The following is a 19239-nucleotide window of genomic DNA, read 5'->3' as shown; positions in this document are numbered from 1 at the left end:
CCGATGGACTTACCACCCAGTATCGGGCGGCGTCAATGCACGCTCGCCTTCGGGTGCTCGTTTTCATCTTTCGAAGAAAACGATACTGCAACGATGACGATATTTTTCGTAAATTATTATAATCCTATGCTGATTCTTGATAATTGTTTTTTAGGCTTTATACTTCAATATACTATATGTATATGTACTAGATATCTGTTAAAAACATAAAGAGGTTATGAAATCAATTTAGAAAAATGTTCCGACGATATAAGAAATGTCACTATAACAACAATCATACAACCGATTGATATAATAATTTATGACTTCGATACGTCTCTGAACGAACTATACATAGTATAATGGTTCATGGCCTCGCGGCAAAATGTTTATTTTTGCTAGTTTCGGTCTGCGCGATGCAGTTATCCCGCGTTGCTTTCTGACAATCATACGCCGCCTGTCGCCGGTGGAACGAAAGATTACTTCAAACTATATTTTATGTTCTTGTCGGATAGTTTTGTATTAGAGATACTTTTAAAGTAATTGCTTCTCCCATATTCTTCAAATCCGTGAAAACATTGATAACGACTAAAAAATAAACACAAAAATTTGTAATTTTTTGTTAAATTTTTTCTTGCTTATTGATAAAATTTTATAATGCTAATATTTTGTTTCTTTATCTTTATAAAAATTTTTAATTTTTTAATTTACAATATTTAAATCGTATTATTACAAGGTTAATTATTAATTAAGTATTAGTATATACTTAAATTATAATATTTGTATTAAAAATTTAGATTAAAAATTAAATCATTTTGTTATTTGCTTTTTTTTCACGTAGAATATTGTAGACACGTCTATGTAGTTTGCGCAGTAACGAGCCAAACCGGTTTAAAAACCAGTATCGCGAATCCTATTAATATAAAGAATTTTACTTTTATTTCAAATTCTTAAAAAAAAAATATCAAAATACATACACTACTTTTTTTAATAATTTTAAATTTTCATGATACATATATCATTTTTATTTACTTATGTAACACTTTTATTTTATAATTTTTCATATTATTATATATTTCGTATTATTATAAATAATATAATAATAATAAAATTTTTCTTCGTATTTTTATCATATGTACTTTTTATTTTATAATATAAAATAATATATAATTCAACGATATTTTATAGAATGTATTATATTCAACAAGATAGATGTATGTGAAAAAGTATTAGATCCCATTAATTTGTACATAATTTAAACAATGATTAATGACTTGTTTAATTATCTTGTGAGAAATTCTCAGCAAGTGCAACACAAATGTAAATTTATCGTATATACCTATGCAATAGACCAGCCGGTAAAGAAATTCGGTATACTCAGAGAGAAAATCAGTATCGACGGAAACTTAACCTCTTCATCATAGTATAACAGCGATTCATTGTCAGTTGCACTCGAAATATTATGAAAATGTTATAAAAGATAAATAAATTCAATTCGAGGAACTTTTACTGTGCATTAATCTGCCTTACGTAACGAATAGCATTATATTATTAATAATAACGATAAGATTACTCCCATTTAGTCACTTTGAGACGCGTAATGAACGCGAAACAGCGCGTAACGGCTTTTACTAAGAACGAGTGTAGACCACGTACAGACTAGACTATTTAAACATAGTTTCCCGTGTTTCAAAAAAACGTACGGATTTATAGTGAAGTGTATTAGTTTTTTTTTAAGATTTGTTTGTTCCAGTGAATCTTTGTTATATTGAATTTATTTCACGATTTTGACGCAGTTACAATTGAGAATATGAGCGCTACTTCGAACGCAACATATTTAGGATTTGACCTCAGTACACAGCAGGTAAACTCTTAAAAAATTGCATATTCATGGCATGTTTTTTATCATAAGATGAACATCTGCTAAGATTGTATACTTATCGACGAATGACATGTTTTCTCACCATATGAAAGTACTTGTCGACACGAAACACAAATGAAAATCTTATTAATTAAGGTTAATTTTTTTATCTTTTCTTCCTTTTACTATTTGCTTTCAATTTTATATATTTTTTTCACGCGAAAATAGTCACTATAATTATACAATAAATCACAAATCGACATTTGTTACTTTGAAGTATAATTTATTTTTTCATGCTCACGTAACGACGCTCACTTACTGGCTTTCTATGCGCATCATCTATTGCGCACGCTCATGTTAACGCGCGTTTTCTTTAAATTTATGAAAAATTAGATATTTATAAAAATGTCATATTAGAAGAAAATATTAAATTAATTATATATAAATTAATAATTTATGTTAATAATTAATAATGTAACTAATAATTATGTAATAAATTAATAATGTATAGTTATTTTTCATATAATTAATAGATTTAATGAAAGGAAAAATACATAAGGATATAATAATTAAAAAAAATATCCAATAAAAATCGATTTATAGATAAAACGTACATTCTCAGTATTAATTATTTCATTTTTTATGATATTTTAAAAAAATCATAGTATAAATCATAATTTTTTTAAGCTAAACTCTGATTTTAATATCGAATTCAAATGTCTAATCTGTTTTAGTTTCTTAAATTTAAAATATTTATTATAAAATACTTTACATTATCTCTATTGGTAAATATTTGAAATCGTATTTTCAAGTTTCTAATTATATAATCATTATAATTCTAATTATATAATCAGATCAATTATGTAATCCTTTTTCTTGAAGAAGTATAACAAAATTAAAATTCGTATTTTCTGAACAATAATTGATAATATTATTAACTTAAATTGTTACAATTAATTTAAAAATAATTTTACACATCAAATTATATTTTTACAATTTATATTAAAATATTTATATTTAAAAAAATATTATAATCAATAGTTTATAAAAGTGACATGAAAATTCGTTTTCGTGATTAATATATAAGCAGTTCACAGCATGATACTCGCCCAATGGGTCACTATTATCTAACGTAACGATAACATTAAGTATTGAAACGATACGGCGAAAGAAAAGTGTATCTCTCTGTTTGCAATGAAAAACGCGGAACATTAGGAACGCTCGAAATGATAATTGAAATTCTAAAGCGTCTCTTCAGCAAAATACTATTGCTTGAAAATTCATTAATTATACCTAGACATTACAATCAATTCACATCGAATATGATTTTTATTTATGCAATATTAGTCATCCTTCAAAAAGAAAGAAAAAAAGAACTGAATTATAAATTAACGATATACTATTATAAATGATATATTATAATTGATTCTGAGATATTATTTTAATTTATTATATCGAGTTATATATTATTTTTTAAAATTAAAAGATTTTATATAATTATATATTTATTATTATAAATTATTGTCCAAATTCAAAAGCGATTAAAATTTATTTATTTATTTAAATTACCTATTTGAAGAAATTTTTAAATAAATTTGTAAATAAACAACAAAACTTTTCGAAATTTCTGAATTTAACTTTATTATAAGATTTATATTATAATTATAAAACTCTTCTTAATTTTATGCTATACCTTTCTTAGCTATATCTCATTTCACAATATCTTTTGATAATAATAATATTTATAATATTTGATAATAATAATATTATTATTAATCACATAATTTTATCCTGATCTTAGACATGTTTCACAATTTTTACACGTATGATTAAACTCATAGGTGGTAGTTCGAATGTTTTTTATTTATAAAATAATTTTTCATTTGATTATATGATCAAAAATATATATTAAACATTATATATTTATTTGATAGACAAACAAATTTTGAATTTCAGAATATGCAATAAATTTCATATTACGTTATAAGATAACGTTGTAATGACTTATTTGATAGTTTTGATATCAAAGATAAGAAATCGAAAAACAGTAAGAAAATAAATATAGAAAATTAACAAGTATTTTTTGGTATTTGTAGTTGAAAGCAGTTGTTGTTGATAACAATCTCGCCGTTCTTCATGAAACCAGTGTACAATTTGATACTGATTTGCCAGGATTTAGGTATGTTTCATTCATTATGTTTTTATTATGATTTTTAATTATATTTTTTCATATATTTTTTTCAACATTTCATCTTTTTTTTTTTGAATTAGAGCATTGATATATTACATAAATTTTTAAACAAAATTTAAAAAAATATCCATTTTCATTTTTTGTATTCATTTCATTCAAATCTCTCTTTCTCTTTCATTTAATTATTTTAATTATTAAACATTCGATGATTATAGAACATATGGAGGCGTCATTCACAAAAAAGATGAGCCAAATGTAGTAGTAGCTCCTGTTGTAATGTGGATCAATGCTCTGGATATGATTCTTGATAAATTGCGCGTATGTGGCGTTGATTTTAGCAAAGTGGCAGCCATTTCTGGATGTGCACAGGTAAAATAATATCAAAACATTGAGATAGAAATGTTTTAAAATGATGATTCATAAATTATAATACATATAGTAAATCTGTCAATCTAATTATTTTCATGTCAATTAAGTTTTGCCACAAGATGAAACATTATTAAAGCTATAAATTAAAAAATATATATATATATTTAATATTCATTCTTTGAAATGAAATATTCATATATTATCATTTTGAGTCCTAATAGATGAGTAAATTTATTATTTTTAGTCATTTAGATGCAACAAAAAGAATCACCGATATAAACGATTATAAAAAAAATCGATTAACATAAAATCAAGATTTAATTAGTCTTATATGTAATATTTTTTCTTCGTTTGACGCAAACAAATCGTTTACTTAAACTTTCATAAATCTTCGATGCTGTTAATATAAAATTTTAATTCAAACTTCATATTAAAAATTCAAAAATTCAAACATTTATGTTTTCAATTATATATTGAAAAATAAAATTTTGCAACACATAATTCTTATAAATTCTCATAAACATTTTACTGTTGTAAAAACACATACAAACGATAATGTTATCTTTATTTATTGTGACATAGCAACATGGCACAGTTTACTGGAGCAAGGACAGTCAAAAATATTTGCAGCAATTGGATCCTGCGCAATTCTTATCCATACAATTAATAGTCGCTTTTTCGGTCACACGATCACCTGTGTGGATGGATTCTAGCACTACCGAAGAGTGTAAAATATTAGAAGAAGCTGTAGGCGGTCCTGAAGTATGTTTTTTTTTGTTTTATGAATAATATAGAAATTTTACCTTTTTAAAATCAGAACCACGAGAATTTTATTCTACATAAAATTCTGTATTTTATTCATACATCTTTATAAATTTTTTTATTAGTATCATAATTTCGTAATTGATTATATTCTAATAAAGCTTGGTTAAAAAAAACCAATGTGTATTATAAAATTAACAGTGCAAAAATAATGAAGAGAATAATATCCTGGATTTTAATTTTAATTTTCTTTCGTTATATCCAATCAAGAAAACAGGATTCCTTTTTTATTTTAATCATTCTATCTATAAACCTAAAAAGATTCATTTTATTTATTAAAAATAAACATTCCTTCAAAAACTTTTTAAAATGCGTATCATTCTCTAGAAATTCTCGATTGCGAATTTCTATGAATATTCATTCATATCAAAGAATTAATTAATTGGTAATTTACATATTTTGCAAGTTCTCGATCGTATCCAATGAATATATATATATAGAATGTTCAGCAAATTGATATACATGATTTTTCAATACTTAACGATAATTTGATAAAAAAATATTTCAAACAAAAATTAATAAGTTTTGAATCAATTAGCAATTAAAATTGCTAAAAAATATTTTTTTCGATAAAAAATTACCTTGGTTTATGGTAGAAAAATAAACAATATATTCATATATTTTTTTTCTCGATGTTTCTTGATATTCACCAAATGTCTTAAACAGGAAAATATAATAGAAAAGAGATCTTAATATCGTTCCACATATTTTTATATTCATTGAAAAGTTGACGTTGACCGATCTTCAATAATTAATTAAGTATTTTATTGATTTTTATCATTCATCTTCTGAACAAAATGTCTAAACAAAATTGTACTCGATAATAAATGTCTAAATAGAACATGTCGACGTGACATCTAGCGTCGATGTTATAACATTACATAAATTATAATGCCGACAGAAGGTGTCGTTAGTAAAGATGGCGAAAATCAAATTGATTCATAATTAATCGATACATTTTTTACTATGCTAATCAATTATTCTTATACAATTTGTCATAATGGCTTATTGCAGAAATTAGCAGAGATAACGGGATCACGAGCATACGAAAGATTCTCAGGACCTCAGATAGCGAAAATAGCACGCACCAAACCGGAAGCCTACAATTCTACTAAGGTATATCCACTACACTTACGGCTTCGTTGAACAAATTTCAGGACGCCGATTGATCGAGGTATTCGATAAATGTGGATTTATTCCACATATACGTGCATTATATTTATTTCAGATTTTTGTACTTGTGTAATGATGAATGATGGTCTGGTAATCTGTAGCTTTTGTAGAAATGCATAATACTAACGGTAGTCTGATAACAATGATTTGAATTTGAACTCACCTGTTTGAATTGTTCTTTTTTAATAGATATAATGTCTAGCTCGATGTCATTTCTATTTAGATCGTTTTTATTGCGATTATAGAAAAATTAGTGACGTTAAAAGTTGTAACATTAACAAAAATATAAATCGTATCATGATTGAATATTTGAGACTATTTTTTAAGATCTTTTATTAAATAGAATTATAATTCTTAAAGAATTGATAATAAGATAGAAACTAGTAATGAAATTAAGTATTATTTAATTTATTAGATAATTAGATTAAAATAATAAATATAATAAAATCAAGAAATAATAAAATTATTTAAAAATAGAAACAAAATAAATAAGTTATATTAACTATTTTCTATGATCGCAATATCAATGACTGATTACTTTTATTTATTTCGATCAATCTTGATATTCTCAATAAAAATTGTATCAAGCATTGCTTGTTTAGAATATTTAGAATATTTCTTTTAACATGCTGCTAAAATTTCTATTTATAAAGATATCTAATGTTAATAATGTCAATGAGAATGAAATAATATATACGTCACTAATACGCATTCTACATTATGAAGTAAAATTTAAATAAAATTCTGTAATCATTTTTTTTTATATTAAATCGTTTCTAAATATTTCTTTCAGAGAATCTCTTTGATTAGCAGTTTTCTTGCTTCCTTGTTTTTGGGAGATTTTGCGCCCATTGATTGGTCTGATGGCTCTGGAATGAATTTATTAAATATTCATACGAAAGATTGGGATGACGTCCTGTTAGAGGTGATTATCATTTATGATTATTAAATTATCTTTAAATATACTAAAATATAATATAATAAAATATTTTTATTTGAATGATAAGTCCATTTTCAACAAAAATAAAAAATATAAATCGCATAAAATTCAATAAGCTCAATATTAATTACTTACAATTTATTTTTTTAATGCAAATACCACACTATTCGCTTTACTTTTTCGATATTCATCGAATCGCTATTTGTTCAGGCTTGCGGTCCTGATTTACGAAAAAAACTCGGGAAACCAGTTTCCCCGGGTATCGATATCGGACCAATTTCGTCCTATTTTGTCGAAAGATTCGGCTTCGACAAGGCATGTCGGATAATTGCATTCACGGGCGACAATTCCAGTTCTCTAATAGGTAAGCATACAAGATCGCTTGCACGAATCATTTTTTTTTATTTGACCGACAGTATTAATTTATACGCACTACTTCGTCTTTCGACAAGTCTCGATTCTTTGAGTATCGAATGCCCTCATGAATATTCATGTAAATACATATCTAATTGGCGTGTATAGATATGTATAAACTTTCGCTCCTCGTACGGAATGATTAATGAGATTTTCGAGTCAATTATAATTTACAATTTACTGTTAAGGAAACTGTTGAATGAATTCTGAATCGCTTGATTTAATTGATTTATCAATATATCTTTTTAAATTTTTATTTCTTTTTCTTTTTTATAATTTTAATTATATTGTTATATTTAAATATATATGTTTAATATTTTTCTTAAAAATTTGATAATTACATTTTAAAATACAATTCTAAATGACATAATTTAAAATTGGTTCTATATTTAAATGAGACTTTTGAGAAATTACATTTTATGTAAGATTATACATAAATGCAAATTTCTTTCTACTAGTTTTTTTTATATTCGAATACAATATAAAATATTTTAACAAATTGCAACAAGTTAATGGATTGTAAAATATGCTATAATTCAATTTAAACAAATACATTTAAATATATTGTAAAATTTATTATGATTTTTTGTGATAAATTATAAATTAAGGATATTCATCATATAAATAAATAAATTAATAATTGAATAATATACAACTAATAAATGTATATGTATTTATTATTATGTAGGAATGAGATTGAAAGAAGGAGATATTGCTTGCAGCTTGGGAACAAGTGATACTTTATTTTTATGGTTAAATAAACCGAAAACTGCTCTGGAAGGACATACTTTTTGCAATCCTCTTGATGATAAAGCTTATATGGCATTACTTTGGTAATATTTTTTTAATATTATTTTAACAATAAAATAAGATTTTTTTTAATATAATTGGACACAAATTTATGGCAGATAAGTAGAAATATGTATATAATATTCATTTATATATATAGATTATCATTTATATATATAGAATATAATGATTTAGAAGTTGAGAAAATAAGAATTTATAATAAATTTGTTATATTGATTATTAAATTTTCAGCTTTAAAAATGGATCTCTAACTCGCGAAAGAATACGTGACAGCGCAGCACAAAGCTCTTGGCAAATTTTCAATGAATTGCTGGAAAGTACTCCGCGTGGTAATTTTGGAAATTTAGGTTTATACTTCGACACACAAGAAATATTGCCATTTGTTATTGGCGATCATAGATTTAACAAAGCGAATAATGAAATTTCGCGCTATAGTTCAAAAGAAGTCGAAGTAAGAGCCTTAATCGAAGGTCAATTCGTTGCGAAAAGAGCTCATGCTGAAGATTTTGGTTTTGTTATCGGTAAATAAAATAATATTTACAATTTTCCTATTTCTTTTATGTAAATTAAAAATATAAACTATTAGAAATAAATAGTATTTTCTATAATAATTAAGATAATAATAATAATTCCTTTATTTATAGGACCAAATACACGTATTATTGCGACTGGAGGTGCATCTACGAACAAAGCTATATTGCAAGTACTTGCTGATGTTTTTAATTCACCAGTATATATATCGGTAATTCTATTTTAATTATTTCTATTTTTATATTAGTATAATAAAATATCATCTTTGAATTAATATATATTTTCTTATTTCAAAAAATTAATTATATTTTTATTTAAAATTTTTCTTTCAATATTGTTATTCTATTTAATATTTCTATTTAATAGGAAGTTGCTAATTCAGCTGTGATAGGTGCAGCCTATCAAGCGAAATATGCTTTACTACGAAATGAATCTAATTTTGACGAGATAACTCGATGTTTACCAGAACCAACACTTATATGTCGACCTTATGATGATGCAGAATCAGTAAGTGATATATTAAAAATTAATTTTATATTTTTCCAAATAATATATATTTAAATATTTTCTTTTTATATTATTTTTATAAAAAATATTATTTTTTTATTATTTTAGATATACAAAGCAATGGTTGTACGTTATCGAAAAATCATAGAACAAATTAAAAATAAAATAAGTACAAAATGAAAAGTTATGCATAAAGTAAAAGCAAAACAAAAAATTTTAATAATGCATAATAATGCATAATATTAGCCTAAAATATAAAAGCAATTGTCGCATTTAGAACATTTTATAACTTAAAATATTGATAGAATTCTATTCTGAAAAAAATTGTATATAATCTTTTTGTGTAATTTTAAAAAATTTGCTTTTAAATTTCAAGTATTTGAATTATAAATATTTCGATTATAATGAATCGAAGATATTAATTAAAAATATTCGAATCGAATATATTATCGTGAATCTCTTATATAAAATAAAAAAGCAATGCTTTTTTAAAGAAATTATAAATTATTAAAATAAATATAAAAATATAAATATAAAAAAATATATATAAATATTTAAAATAATTTGCAAATGCTGTTTTAATATTTTATTAAATAATATAGCTAATTATATTGCTAATTATATTGCTAATGCCTTATTAATGAAAGTACAAGATGATCTAAGTGCAATTTTTTAAATGAAAACTAAATATATAAATAAAAATAATTTTATATTTATATACTCATAAATTTTATTATACATTATTAATTTATTACAATCATAACTTATTATAATTATGGAATAAAAGAAATATAATAAAAAAAATTTATTAATATTTATAAATGTTTTATTATTGTTATTAAAAGGGATTGTAACATTTTTATTAATATATCGATTTTTTTAATCTTTTAAGTAAATTTAAAATTATATTTAAAAATTTTGTTTTATTTTTTTCTACCACCTCTTTCTTTTGGTAAAAGATTAATTATATTGCCAGATGTTAAATTGTAATATGCAAGAGTATTGCTATCCTTAAAGAACATTCCCTATAAAAAAGATCAATAACTAATATATATGAAATTAAAAATATTAGAAAAATATATAAATATTCGAATATAATTTATATTAAATATTAAGTTTCATTTATATCATACCTCATATTGTAACTTTTGTTTACCAGGAGGCATGCCAGTTTGTTCATGAATAAGAGCTTTCATTGTTGCCACAGTATCACTTAATTGCAAAGTAATATTTAATGTTTGACCATTTAATTTCCATTCTGCTTTTTCTGTCATCATTGGTGCAGCAATATTTAATTGTACAGGACCCTGAAAAATAAAATATATATTTTTATATATGTTTGTATATAATATTTTTTTAATTTTAATCATTAATATATACCTTGTTTCTAGCCAAAAATTGTTGTTCTGGTATCAATGAATCTTCAGTTCTAAGTTTCTTAGTTTGAGGTTCTTCCTCCATAGGTTCAGTAGCATGTTTTAATCCAATCTTAAAAAATAATTAAAAAACATATTAAAATACAATTAAAACAATTAAAATATACATAAAAATCTATTTTAAAACAATTAAAATATTAATTAATTAGAAATTATTTTAACTCGCAGATATTTACAGCAGATGTCATTGGTGGTTGCATTGGTGGTGGTGTTGGCATAAATGGTGACATTGCTGGTGCTAAAAATAAAAATATTTAATTTAATAAATCGATGATATTTAATATGTATATTATATATGTTTATAATTTATAATTAAAAAAAAAAATTGAAGAATTTAATACTAATAACCATTTTGTATTTGAACATTCAAATTTGTTATTAATATAACAAGATATATAATAAGAAGATATTCATTACGTAAAAAAACAAGAGCAATATTGTGCAAAAAAGGATAAAGAAAATATACTATTAACTTTGATTATGAGATTTCTAATATTTCATTAAAAAAAAATTAATAATAAAATTACTCATAAGCGGTGGTGGTCGAATCGGAGGCATAGGAGCCATCATCATCATCGGAGCTTGCGGCATCATTGGTTGAGGAATTCCCATAGTAGGCATACTCATAGTAGGAGGTGGTGGTGGTTGTGTGGGAACAGGTACTGGTTTTGGAGCTGGTGGTTTTGGAGGAGCCTTTAATGTAGCTTGAGGTTTTGAAGCAGCTGCTGCCATGTGTGACAACTCAGCTGCGCGATTAGCAGGTTTTGGACCAATCTTTTCTTTTTCTTCATCTGGAAGAAGTCCTTTAACTTTATGTATTTGGTGAATTTGTTCTTCTAAAGTAATATTTGCTCTAGCTGCTCTAGTTGCTGCTTCAACACTTGATGTATGTCCATCCCATGTAACTTTGTCATCTTTCTTTTTATCTTCTTCTCCGATCTTTTTACCAATAGCAGTTTCTTCATCGCCGACACCAAAAATATCGGTACGCCTTTCAGCAAGTTGTTTCAAACTGGCTTCAATCGCTGTACCAGGTGCAAATACTGTTTCTTGAGCTAACTTATCAAGATGTTTGTCTCTTTGTTCCACCCAACGTGGATCCAATAATCCAATTCGCATGTGTTCTTGGACTTTACTTGCAGGTATACGTTCTCCAGTGATTGGAGATATCAAGTATTCGTCGGGAGCAGCAGGACGTGCAGTTTTATTCGCTGTAAAAAAATATATATATACGTATTTTATTTAATTATTTTTATAATTTCTATAATTTCAATAATTTCTATAATTAATTCTTTTTCAATTCATATATTTAAATGTTTTCATTTATTATTATTTATCATGTTTTTATTTACCATGTTGTTTAGGATCATATCCCTTCTTTACTACAACATTTCCTGGAGTAGGTGGCAATGGTGGAGGTTGCATGTTATTACTATCACGTGGTTTCGGTTCTTTCAATTTATGAGTATCACCTGGAGGTGATACATCATCTTCATCACTTGAATCCTCTTCCATATCTTGTACCTTATAATATAAATACATTATTGATATGAAAACATCTTATTTAAATATATGAAATACTTACTTGATTATTATCTTTTGCACGATCTTTTTCACCTTCTGTACGATTTTGCATTTCATCTTCTCCTTCACTATCAATCTGCATTTCTACATCTTCACCTTCTTCTATTCTTTCCTAAAAATTTAAGGAGTTATCAAAAAAATAATAAAAAATTTTATTGAAATATTTTAAAATAAAATAGAATTTATAAAATTTTATTACTTGCATAAGTACTCGAGCACCAACTTCATCAGGTGTTGTTGGAGCTGGAAAATTACCAACTTCAAATTGTTGATAATCAACAGTTTCAACTACAACAAAATCATGCCAATCAATTTGTGCATATGCAACTCTTTCGCGTTCTAATTCCTCTTCTTCTTTACGTCTTTGAGCTTCTTGATACTTTAACCATTCAGCGCGGTATTTAACTTGTTCCAAAATTTTATCCATATTAGAAGCTTCTTCACGTAAACGAGGTAATAAATCTTTAGGTGGAATCAATACCTATAAATTTATATTAATTTAAATAAAAAGTTCAGGATTAATATCTAATTATAAAAATAAGAATATAATTTTATTATTTATTATTTACCTTAGTATATTGTTCCAAAAGTTTTGTAAAATACTGAAACAAGGAATGTTGTGGACGTAAAAAATCAAATTGAAAATTTCTTTGTTCTCTATTCATTAAGTTTGTTAAAAATTGACGACCATTACGAGCTACAAATTGTGCTGTAAGTTTTACAATATCCCTAAAATAAAATAATTCATATTTTTTTTTATGTAAACTATTATATATAAAAAATACAAAATTTAATTAAAATATATACAAATCTAAAGCTGAAATAGAAGGTGGATCAGCAATAAATTCAAATTCTGCAGGAGTATCTCTTGGAATAAATGGTTGTTCAACTTGTTTCAAAATTTCTTGCTGTTTTTGATGAGCACTAAGATTAATTGTTTTTCCAGGTCCTGATCCTATAGTAGGCTCTTGACCTTTTCCTTCCTTAAATTCTTTTACTTTATGTTGATAATATGCATGGTATGGATCACCAAAATTTAAGAAATTAAATTTTGGATTTCCTAATTCATTTTGTCTAATTCTTGATTCAAACTCTGGTCCATTTCTAGCCACAAAACTGGCAGTCTTGTCAACAATATCTAAATTTTTACATAAGGAGAATTACAATACAAATAAATGCCAATATAATAATATATATATAAATAATTTTGATAAATAATTTTTGCAAAATAAAAATGCATATATAAATTTATTCTGAGCATCATCTTATTTTTAATATATTTAATAATTAATCTTACTATATTTAATATAATATACTATTATAATTTGCTAATATTTATAAATAATTAAAATATAATAAATCATTATAAGATAAATTTTCAAATTTTATTTTCTTTAAAAAAAATATACAAGAATAAAATATAAAGAAATTAAATTACATAGTAAAAATAAGAGAAATAATATAATGATTTATTAATAATAATATATAAATCAATATACACAACCAATATTGTACGCTATAATTATTTTAATTATTACTCTAATTTATAATAATTGTGCATATAAAAAATATATTTTTATTAGAAAGATCATTCAAAATTATTGAAATATATAAATATTGCTTTCTTTTCAAAATATATATTATTAAAGGATACTTCTAACCTCCGGTGGAGGATAAATAATGCCTACGATAGGCTGAGATGATGGTGCAGTATTTTCTTCATTTTCAGTCGCCGGTGGTTGTACAACTGCAACTTCTTGTGCAGGCATTACTTAATATTTTTTTTATTCACTTAATTTTAATAGATAAGCCAATATTTTACGTTATTTATCACATATACATACTTCTGAAATATGATACAATGGTGTCGATTTAAGATGCTTTTCACTGACATTTCATTTACTAAAGCTGAATTTTTATGAACACAAGAAAGTTTAGTCAATGCATCCAACAATGCAATAGAAAAAATAAAAAATGTTCCTAGATAATTCATAAAATAACTTCTTTAAGCTTAAACGTAAGATTTAAACAAAATTTGAGTTAAAATAATAATAATTCAGATTAATATGTTTAAATATTCAATTGCTTAAAAAAAATAAACAGATTTTTTATATATATTAATTATTTTCTTTATTCATATTTATTCATATTTATACTGATGCAATTTCATAGGTATATTCATAAATAAAAACAATTTCAAAAATAAAATAAATAATAAATTCCTTATTTATAAATATTAATTATATAATATTTATCTAAAATATATAGAAGAAAATACTAACAATATTACATAAAAATTATGTTTGTTTTTATACACTAAGTTCTTTTATGTAGCTTTGTGTAGTTTCATATAAACTAGTAGCACTATTAAAAGTATGTGTTGGTAAATTAGAGACAAATCCCATGCTGGACATAACACCTTTGTTCCAAGTTACTTTAATAAAATTTGTAATATCTGTCACACTTGGTAGCTGAGATATCTAAATAAAAACATTTCATTCAGAAAACAAATATTTCATAATTTTTTAATCATTTTAATATGTTAATTCTTTGCAAAATATGTCAAATAAAATGTCAAATTAAATTCTATAAATATTAGAAAGTTAAAAATTTAAATATCTATTAAATATAACATTATACCATTTTATTATAAAGAATAAGAGATATTAATTTTAATTTTTTTAAAATATTGAATAATAAATGATAACATCAAATAAAATTACCTCTTTTGTAATTTTTTCAGGTACATTTTCTTTAACATATGGAGCAATTTTTACGTTTAATTTTTTATACAATGCAGCAGTTTCTTCTGATTTTGACCATAATCCTTCCTTATAAGTATAATATACGATACCACCAACAATACTGGATTTTATGGCAAACCTAAGAATATAACCTTCCATTTTAAAATTTAAATTCTTTTTATATATTTATATTCAAATATTATAATAAAAAAATATTCTTCATAGATTTAGAAACTTACTAACCGAATTAAATTCATGGTATAAAATAAATTATTTTGACACAATAGTTTTGCTGCACCTTCGCTTATTATATAGAAACATGAAAATTACGTAAAACCTTTTAACAATTTCCGGTTCGATTTAAAGTATTTATAAATATTAATTACTTTATCTTTTTATATGTATATATTAAACAATTATACAAACATGTAAAATATTTTTTAATTGTAAGATATTTTATATTTGAAAATTATATAATTACAATAATTATCATGGTTTACGTAGTAAATGTATACAATGTATATACTATCGAAAAAAAATACTAATATAATAATAAACTTATTTGTATTTCATCTTTTATGTCTTTACATTTTATATTTATATTTTTAACAGATGATATATAATAAATTTGTTTATTTGTTATTTTAAAAAATGTATTTATTATAATTATAAAAGAATTATTAAAATTAACCTTAAAATTATTTTGCATATTTATTATATATCATTATACAATGTGGCCTCAAGAATATATAGCATTAAAGGTAAAAGTTGTTATCATTAAAATTTACTTATTTATAATGCAAATAATTATGTTAAGTGATTTTTTTTACAGGATATAGAAAATTTATTAATTTGTGGAATATGCTATGAATTTATGGATACATCTGTTATGACATCATGTTCTCACAATTGTAAGATAAAAAAAATATTTATTTTTTATAAATTAATAAAATTTTGTTTATTATTTCTCTTTTAAATTTTAGATTGTTCTCTATGTATTAGAAAATATTTACATTATAAAACACAATGCCCTGCATGTTTTGCAGAAACTTTTGAGAAAGATTTGAGGAAAAATAAAATTTTAGATGAAATTATAACACAATTTTCACAAATCAAAGATAAGTTAAAAAGAGTTTTACAAATTCATATTCAATTTACAAAATTTGATGAAAACAATCAGGTTTCTACTATACCAAAATTATTGCATGAAAATAATAATATAAATGTAAATGAACAAGAAAATAAGATTATATGTAATCAGATTATTAATAATACTTCTGAAAATAACATATCACCATCTATAAATATACAAAACAATATATTTAGTCCTAGTACAAGTGGAATATCTAGAATACCTTTAATGTTTACACCTAAAAGCCATAAACGTCCAGCAGTAACAAATATAGAAAAAACTAAGGTTGTTATATGTCCAGTATGTAAAGTTACTATTTCAGAAATAAAAATAAATAGACATCTTGATGATTGTCTAAAAAGAGAATCAATGAAAGAAAAACCTCAAATGTAAGAATAATCAAATTTAAATTTTTTTGCATTTATTTTTATAATCTTTTTTTTCTTACATAATAATAAAATTTTAAAATATATATATTCTGTTATCATATCATATGTATAAAAGCAGTATTTATTTTTACAGAAAAGAATCAATACGTAAACCATTACCAAAGTTAGTATTTAATTTAATGAAAGATGCTATATTAAGAAAAAAATTAAAAGAATTTGGTTTATCATTACAAGGAGATCGAAAGACTATGGAAAATAGATTACAAAGATACATTATTCTTTATAACGCAGAATGTGATAAATCAAATCCACGATCAATTTCAGAATTAGTAAAACAATGTGAAGATGAAGAAAATTTAGAAAGAAAAATTAATAAAACATTTCTAAATGTAAATACTCATTATATTATTTATTTAAATTTTTTAAATTATGTTTTGATATTTTAATTAAAATTATTAACTTTTAGAAACTACATTTTACTAGAAATACAGAACAAAATGTTATAGAAAATGAAAGAAAAAAATATTGTAAGTTTAAATTTTTAAGTTTTTTCATATAATGTATATAATATTTTGATAATTATTTTTTTTATTAGTGGAAACACACAAAGATAGTTTTGAAAATTTAATCAAAAATATTAAATACATTGATACTACAAAACGACAATCAGTAAGACGTAGTTTATTGAAGGAAAATATAGAAAAAGAGATTAATGAGGATGTTCCAAATAAATGTCAAACAACGGAAAATTTAGATGATTCATTGATTTATACTGAACAAAATGACTTTAATTCTTTAAAATCTAATGTATATATTGAGGATTCTGATTCAGATTCTACTTGTCCATTACAAATGTATTCTAGTACTGAGCCAAATAAATTTTTTAATGTAGAATCATCTCCTTCCAATACTGTTTTACAAAATAAATCTGAGACAAGTGATCAGGAAAATGTTGATCAAGAACAATCAATGCTACAATCTAATCATTCACCTATAAATAAAATAGAAAAAAATGCATTTAATGATATTTCTACTTATGATCCACTGACACAATCAATAATGGTAAACACATTTTGTGAAGATGTATCAAATAATTTTAAAGATCTATCTAATACTTCCAAATATAAGAAGTTACGAAAAAACAAAGAATCATCTTCAAAAAATGAAATAAAACAGATAAATTCTGTTAGTTCGAACATAAAAGATCTTGATTCTGATAGAACTCTAGATCAAGAAGAAAGACAAGATAAGAAATCAAAATCTATCTTGCAAGATATTGCATGTGATTTATCAAGTAATGATAGCACTGACAGTAAATTTAATTATGGTATGTAATAAGATTCTATTAAAAGTTAATCAAATTTTATTTTATATTTTTTATGGATATTATATAATATCTTTTATTGATCCATATATGGTTCAATATAAGCATTCTCAATATAAAAAAATTAAATAATTTTGATTTGACCATAAAAAAAATTTGATTTATCATAAAAATCATATATTTTTGAATTAATTATTATTTTAAAACAATCTTACAGGAGAATTACATTCTATTAATTATGGATTTTTAAATAATAGTGTAATCAATTTTTCAAATTTGGAAAAAGAAAATGTAAGTTCTTCTCCTGAATATAATAGAATTCAATCTTTTCAAAAGAAAACACGCGATTTAATGCAAACTGATAATAAAATCATACCAAATATAAAAAAAAAAATTAAAAAATCATTTCATAATTATTCTCCTGAGACTAAAGAAACAAATATCGAAGAATCTTTATGTACTTCTAATGATGAAACAATTAAATGTTTACGAAATAAATCACGATTAAGAAAACGAGAACGAAATATTACAGAAGATATATCTATTTTAAGAAAATCTACTAGAAGAAAAATAAAAGATAATAATTCATAAAAGTTTAAAATTAAGTGTTTTGATTTATTTTGCTGAAATCTAGTTTTGAAATTTTGAAATATAGTGATGTAAAAAATAATTATTTCTTTGTATTAATTTATATTTTATATTTGACTTTATTATATATTTTTTATTAAATATTTAATAAATAAGTATATATATTTATCTTACATTAAATATAAAAAAAGTAATCATACTTTAATTTTTTTAATATATGTACAATTTTATTCTCCTTCTCCTTCTAATATATTAATTTATTATAAAGAAAAAAAAATACAAAACTGTTTATCAAAGACATTAAATTTTATTGTAATATTTTGATCAGAAAGAGATCAACAATGGTAAAATGATGACAAACACATAAAATTTTATATTTCACCTTCATGTAGACATTAACAATAATATAAGCTTCATATTAATAATAATAATATAAGAAGCTTGA

General features: G+C 23.4%; 4 protein-coding genes across 4 annotated transcripts; 2 read left to right on the top strand and 2 right to left on the bottom strand.

Moving 5' to 3' along the window:
- Positions 1-1392: 1392 nt before the first annotated feature.
- LOC102678896 (xylulose kinase) lies at positions 1393-10071 on the top strand. The gene is made up of 12 exons (XM_006614611.2): positions 1393-1843; positions 3937-4019; positions 4247-4400; positions 4983-5162; positions 6237-6338; positions 7189-7320; positions 7546-7699; positions 8438-8582; positions 8791-9080; positions 9204-9301; positions 9457-9597; positions 9706-10071. The coding sequence occupies exons 1-12, from the start codon at positions 1790-1792 to the stop codon at positions 9775-9777; spliced, it is 1605 nt and encodes a 534-aa protein (XP_006614674.1). The 5' UTR covers positions 1393-1789; the 3' UTR covers positions 9778-10071.
- Positions 10072-10405: 334 nt separating this feature from the next.
- Positions 10406-14525, bottom strand: LOC102678763 (splicing factor 3A subunit 1). The gene is made up of 11 exons (XM_006614610.2): positions 14272-14525; positions 13425-13755; positions 13187-13346; positions 12817-13098; positions 12619-12729; positions 12386-12557; positions 11561-12244; positions 11210-11271; positions 10978-11085; positions 10731-10904; positions 10406-10622 (listed from the first exon to the last, which is right to left on the bottom strand). Exons 1-11 carry the CDS (start codon positions 14384-14386, stop codon positions 10521-10523), a joined length of 2301 nt encoding a protein of 766 aa, XP_006614673.1. The 5' UTR covers positions 14387-14525; the 3' UTR covers positions 10406-10520.
- A 196-nt stretch (positions 14526-14721) lies between these two features.
- LOC102678629 (MICOS complex subunit MIC13-like) lies at positions 14722-15760 on the bottom strand. The gene is made up of 3 exons (XM_006614609.2): positions 15605-15760; positions 15341-15500; positions 14722-15097 (listed from the first exon to the last, which is right to left on the bottom strand). Exons 1-3 carry the CDS (start codon positions 15616-15618, stop codon positions 14927-14929), a joined length of 345 nt encoding a protein of 114 aa, XP_006614672.1. The 5' UTR covers positions 15619-15760; the 3' UTR covers positions 14722-14926.
- An 84-nt stretch (positions 15761-15844) lies between these two features.
- Positions 15845-18799, top strand: LOC102678498 (E3 ubiquitin-protein ligase RAD18-like). Its single transcript, XM_006614608.2, has 7 exons — positions 15845-16122; positions 16194-16272; positions 16345-16882; positions 17016-17271; positions 17349-17409; positions 17478-18209; positions 18424-18799. The coding sequence occupies exons 1-7, from the start codon at positions 16093-16095 to the stop codon at positions 18795-18797; spliced, it is 2070 nt and encodes a 689-aa protein (XP_006614671.1). The 5' UTR covers positions 15845-16092; the 3' UTR covers positions 18798-18799.
- Positions 18800-19239: the final 440 nt, after the last annotated feature.

This window comes from Apis dorsata, unplaced genomic scaffold (genome assembly GCF_000469605.1).
Source record: "Apis dorsata unplaced genomic scaffold, Apis dorsata 1.3 scaffold_194, whole genome shotgun sequence".
NCBI lineage: Eukaryota > Metazoa > Arthropoda > Insecta > Hymenoptera > Apidae > Apis > Apis dorsata.
Note: the sequence above shows the minus strand (reverse complement) of the source record. Positions and strands in the feature narration are given on the sequence as shown.